Raw genomic sequence first — 4,935 nt, forward strand, 5'->3', positions numbered from 1 at the left:
AATATCTCTATATATCCTTTCCTATTCTAAATTTCCTTATGTATAATATAATTTAACTTCTCTTTTTATTTTTCTTTCCAACATAAATATGATTGCCTTGTATCTATTATTTTTCTTATTTAGGCATTAATATCAATGCCTTCTAATTAAAAGAAATTCTAATTTTGGAAAATAAATATATTGATGATACTAACAAAAGAATGTAGAAACTCATTTAAGAAGTTAGCAATCCTCTAATTACTAGCAATTGTTATTATATTAATGGTCAATTAAAGTTCAACGATAGTCTATTATGTTTATATTTGTGAATCTCATCAATTATCTAATTATATTTCTACATGTGACAAATTTCTTTTTATTATTATTATTATTATGTGTTAGAGTGATTGAAATAAAACGTACAAAAATATATATGCAAGATGCACTCAAATATTACTATATATATATATCATTTTCCGAGACGATCTGGATAAAATTTTTTGTTGAAATACCCAAAATACCCAGCATTTGACCTCTTAATTACATTGAAATGTCAATCCTAATCTCCGACGTCCCAAATCACCGTATTTACGGGATATGGGTACTCCATTACCACGTATCAGTATCACATGCCTTCCAACTTTTTTCCATTTTCCTTTACGACGTCGTTGCATCTTTAATACGACGTTATCCAAACACTGATAAGGCCACCCAACAAAAGAAAACTGTAAAGAACCTTCGGAAAACAAAAAAAAAAAAGAATTATAAAGTAATAAATTAGCTGAGTCAGCAACGTCAAAAAATTGAAAAAAAAATATTCCAATACTTAGTTTCGCTGCATAATCCAAGGTGGATGTTTAGCTGGGGCCCACCGCCACCGACGAATTATCTTGTAAGCATTAATGATGAAGTTTTTAAATGGAAGCCGTCTGATTTGTCACAGTTCTGTTCAAGCAGAGCCATCAACGGTGGATAGGGCCACGAATACTTTCATAAAAAGATAACCCCAAATATTTTTCATCGAATTAGTAATTATTATGGGATTTCCTTTAACACAACTAATTAATATTTGTATTTAAAATTTTTTTAAAAAAAATAAAAAATAAAAAATAAACTAGCTTGTGATTTTCACTATAAATATGACAGCCATGCCCTTCTATCCCTCCATCTTTTGCCTCTTGCTCTTTATCTTCCTCTTGGTTTCTCTAAGTGGTTTATCATTATTTTATTTTATTTATTTTCTTCTGCATTGTTTTAACTTTGTTCGTGAAAATGCCTGCTGTGGCTGCAATCGCCCCTGGCGATGGGAAAAAGGAGTATCCTGGAAATCTTACTCCATTCGTTATGGTATCGTGCATTGTTGCTGCTATGGGTGGCTTGATCTTCGGCTATGATATTGGAATTTCAGGTCAGTTCTCTTAACTATTGAGCTATGTTTTAGAATTTGAAAGTGGGTTATTGATTTGAGTAATATTAATCAAGGTGGTGTGACATCCATGGACTCATTTCTGGAGAAGTTTTTTCCAGAAGTATATCGGAAAAAGAATTTGATGACAACCAAAAACCAATATTGTAAATATGATAGTCCAACTTTGACGATGTTCACGTCGTCGTTGTACTTAGCGGCACTGGTTGCCTCACTTGTGGCCTCGACGGTGACACGTAAGTTTGGTCGGAGGCTATCGATGCTCTTCGGTGGCGTGTTGTTCTGTAGTGGTGCCATCATTAATGCCTTTGCTAAAGCCGTTTGGATGCTCATTCTTGGTCGAGTTTTACTTGGTTTTGGTATTGGATTTACAAATCAGGTACCCTCATCTTCCTCTCAATAACAACAATAATAATTCTTAGGTTAACCATATTAAATAAAGGTGTGAGATAGAAAATTCTAACCTTTGAGAATAGTAGGATCATAAATCATGTATAAACTAAAAGTTGCATGTAACTATTTTATAAAATACATCAACATATAAAATATGACTTTCTAATCTATATGTATTTTAGTCGGTTGAGTTATCGTGAAATTAAATAATTATATTTTCTTTCTATTATAGATTTTCCATTTCGTGTATGGTTTTATTGTTATATAGTTTTAGAAGAATACAATTTTCTATTTTTTTCGTTACTTTGAGGATTATTTTAATTTCTATTATCCGGTTTGCTTGGCTGGCTATGGCTTTGATATTTTCTTTTTAAATAAAAAATACACTGGCGAGGGAGGGATAGTAATGGTATCTCAAGAAGTAATGGACATGACAACTTCTAAGAAAATGACAAATATGTCCTTTTTTGTTGGAGAGTTATTTCGGATTCAGATATGAGCTTCTGTCTTCTCCTACCACTACCTTTTCTTTTTCCTCTCTCTATATATTTTTTTTCATTTCTGTTCTTTTTTTTTTAAACAATAAATTTAGTTTCTTTTATGATTCCAAGCTTTGTTTAGTTTGTGGGAAAAACAAAAAGTTGGAGTGAAAAAGAATAATTTGTTGTTGGTAGGAACCTTTTTGACAATATGAAAGATCTATTTTTTGTTGCTTTGTTGATCCTTAGACATTGAACATGGCCAACCAAAAAAATTATTGACCTTCATTAAATCACACTTTAATTATTTTAAATATCATTTTCAACTCTTTTTGGTACATTTACCTTCTTCCCCTTAATTGATTAATAATATATTTTTTTATATGATTAAAAATACTTAAATACATCTCGAAGATCAACTATCTTTGTGCATTTTACTAAGTTGTCCAATCATAATTTTTCATGTGAAAATTATTTTTATTTTTTTAAAAATATTTTAATTCATTTTTTTTTTGTGTGAGTGATGAAATAGGAAATAGAAATGGATGTATCTCAAATATTCAAGACAACTCTAAAAAGTAGAGTTGGGTCTTCAAAAAATGATGTTATTGTCCTCTCTTCATCTTCTTGTTTCTTACTAATGAGGACAACATTTGCCAACAAATCAATAAAGACATCTTTTATTATATCATATATATTTTTATGAAAGACATAAATTGCAACACACTTAGTTGTCTAACCAAAGTTTGTCAAATGATAAACTATTGTGTGGTTAAATTATTTGAAGAAATTTTTTTTAGTATTATAACTCCCTCCACTTATTGTGTGTCACATCAACATATTTAAAAATAAATAAAATGAGATTTACTGACATTAATGTGGTTGTATAATTACAGTCGGTGCCACTATATTTGTCGGAAATGGCTCCATACAAATTCAGAGGAGCTTTGAACATTGGGTTCCAACTGTCAGTGACAGTGGGGATTCTAATAGCGAATGTTTTGAATTACTTCTTCGCAAAAATAAAGGGTGGTTGGGGATGGCGGTTGAGCTTGGGCGGAGCCATGGTTCCAGCCTTAATAATCACCATTGGATCATTAGTTCTTCCAGATACCCCAAATTCAATGATCGAAAGAGGCCAGATCGATGAAGCAAAAAAGAAACTAAAAAGAGTCCGTGGAGTTGAAGATGTAGAAGAAGAATTTCAAGATTTAGTTGCAGCTAGTGAAGCCTCTAAACAAGTAGAACATCCATGGACAAATTTGCTACAGAGGAAATACAGACCCCAGCTCACAATGGCTGTATTAATTCCTTTCTTCCAACAAGTTTCCGGCATCAATGTCATCATGTTCTATGCTCCCGTCTTGTTCAACACCATCGGTTTCAAATCCGATGCATCGTTAATGTCTGCTGTAATCACTGGCTCTGTTAATGTAGCTGCTACAATCGTTTCGATTTACGGCGTCGATAAATGGGGTCGAAGGTTTCTTTTCATTGAGGGTGGCATTCAAATGTTGATATGTCAGGTATATATATATACACATATTTTTTCTTGTTTTTAAAGTTTAAGTTAACTGGTTGTGGTAAATCTAATTATATATTGAATTTGAATTTTAAAGGCGGTGGTAACGGCGGCAATTGGAGCTAAATTTGGAGTCAGTGGAATAGCAGAGAATTTGCCACAGTGGTATGCAGTTGTAGTGGTACTATTCATATGTATTTACGTGGCTGGTTTCGCATGGTCCTGGGGACCTATGGGATGGTTAGTTCCAAGTGAAATTTTTCCGTTGGAAATTCGATCAGCTGCTCAAAGTATCAATGTATCTGTAAACATGATATTCACATTCGCGATCGCACAAGTCTTCTTGATGATGTTGTGCCACATGAAGTTCGGTCTTTTCATTTTCTTTGGATTTTGGGTGTGTGTGATGACAGTATTCATCTATTTCTTCTTGCCAGAAACAAAGGGTATTCCAATCGAAGAAATGGGTAAAGTGTGGAAGACACATTGGTATTGGTCACGATATGTAACGAATAACGACTTCCATATTGGAGCCTTAGAGATGGGGAAAGGAGGACATGATCAAGTCATCAAGACATTTTAATAAAATCTCTGTTTTTGTTACGTTTTTTTGTGTCAAATGTTTGAAATGTAGTGTAATTTAGACTTTAGGGTCATTGATATTGACATAAGTTTGGTTACATTTTTTTTTTTGTTTGAAAAGGTGTATTAGTTATGTATACCTCTCATTCTCTTATTGGTATATATTGAGAAGAGAATATGTTCTACAATAAACAAAAAAGATTATTCACTTCCATAGGTTTCCTTTTGCCTTTTTATATTTGCTTTGGAAATTAAAAGAAACTATGTCTCAAACAAGCTTCATCAACTTTTCTTTTTATAACCTTGAATAAATCACATATGGTTTGAAAAATGGGAGAAAATTATATTCTTAGCGTGTGTGCCAATCTCGACATGAATATTTTGTTACTTATAAGAAATTTAAGTTTCTTTTAAGTCTTATGTTTTCAATGGTGCCATCATTTTGATTCTAAAAGAGTTGAAGATTGTTAGAATAAATTTCTCTCTTTTTTTCATTTTTTTTACCAAATACTTTACCTATTTTTATACCATATGGAATCGTTTACGGTAAAGCT

General features: G+C 32.1%; 1 protein-coding gene across 1 annotated transcript; it reads left to right on the top strand.

Annotated features, from left to right (window-relative positions):
• The first annotated feature begins 939 nt into the window (after window positions 1–939).
• Window positions 940–4,593, top strand: LOC120074434 (sugar carrier protein C-like). The gene is made up of 4 exons (XM_039027552.2): window positions 940–1,387; window positions 1,462–1,784; window positions 3,174–3,803; window positions 3,897–4,593. The coding sequence occupies exons 1-4, from the start codon at window positions 1,252–1,254 to the stop codon at window positions 4,380–4,382; spliced, it is 1,575 nt and encodes a 524-aa protein (XP_038883480.1). The 5' UTR covers window positions 940–1,251; the 3' UTR covers window positions 4,383–4,593.
• Window positions 4,594–4,935: the final 342 nt, after the last annotated feature.

This window comes from Benincasa hispida, chromosome 3 (genome assembly GCF_027475165.1).
Source record: "Benincasa hispida cultivar pf3 chromosome 3, pf3_genome.v1.1, whole genome shotgun sequence".
Classification (NCBI taxonomy): Eukaryota; Viridiplantae; Streptophyta; class Magnoliopsida; order Cucurbitales; family Cucurbitaceae; genus Benincasa; species Benincasa hispida.

Coding starts and splice junctions, on each gene's coding strand:
- LOC120074434 (XM_039027552.2), top strand. CDS start 1,252: ATGCCTGCTGTGGCTGCAATCGCCCCTGGCGATGGGAAAAAGGAGTAT. Junction 1,388..1,461: donor CTATGATATTGGAATTTCAG/GTCAGTTCTCTT, acceptor ATATTAATCAAG/GTGGTGTGACATCCATGGAC. Junction 3,804..3,896: donor TTCAAATGTTGATATGTCAG/GTATATATATAT, acceptor TGAATTTTAAAG/GCGGTGGTAACGGCGGCAAT.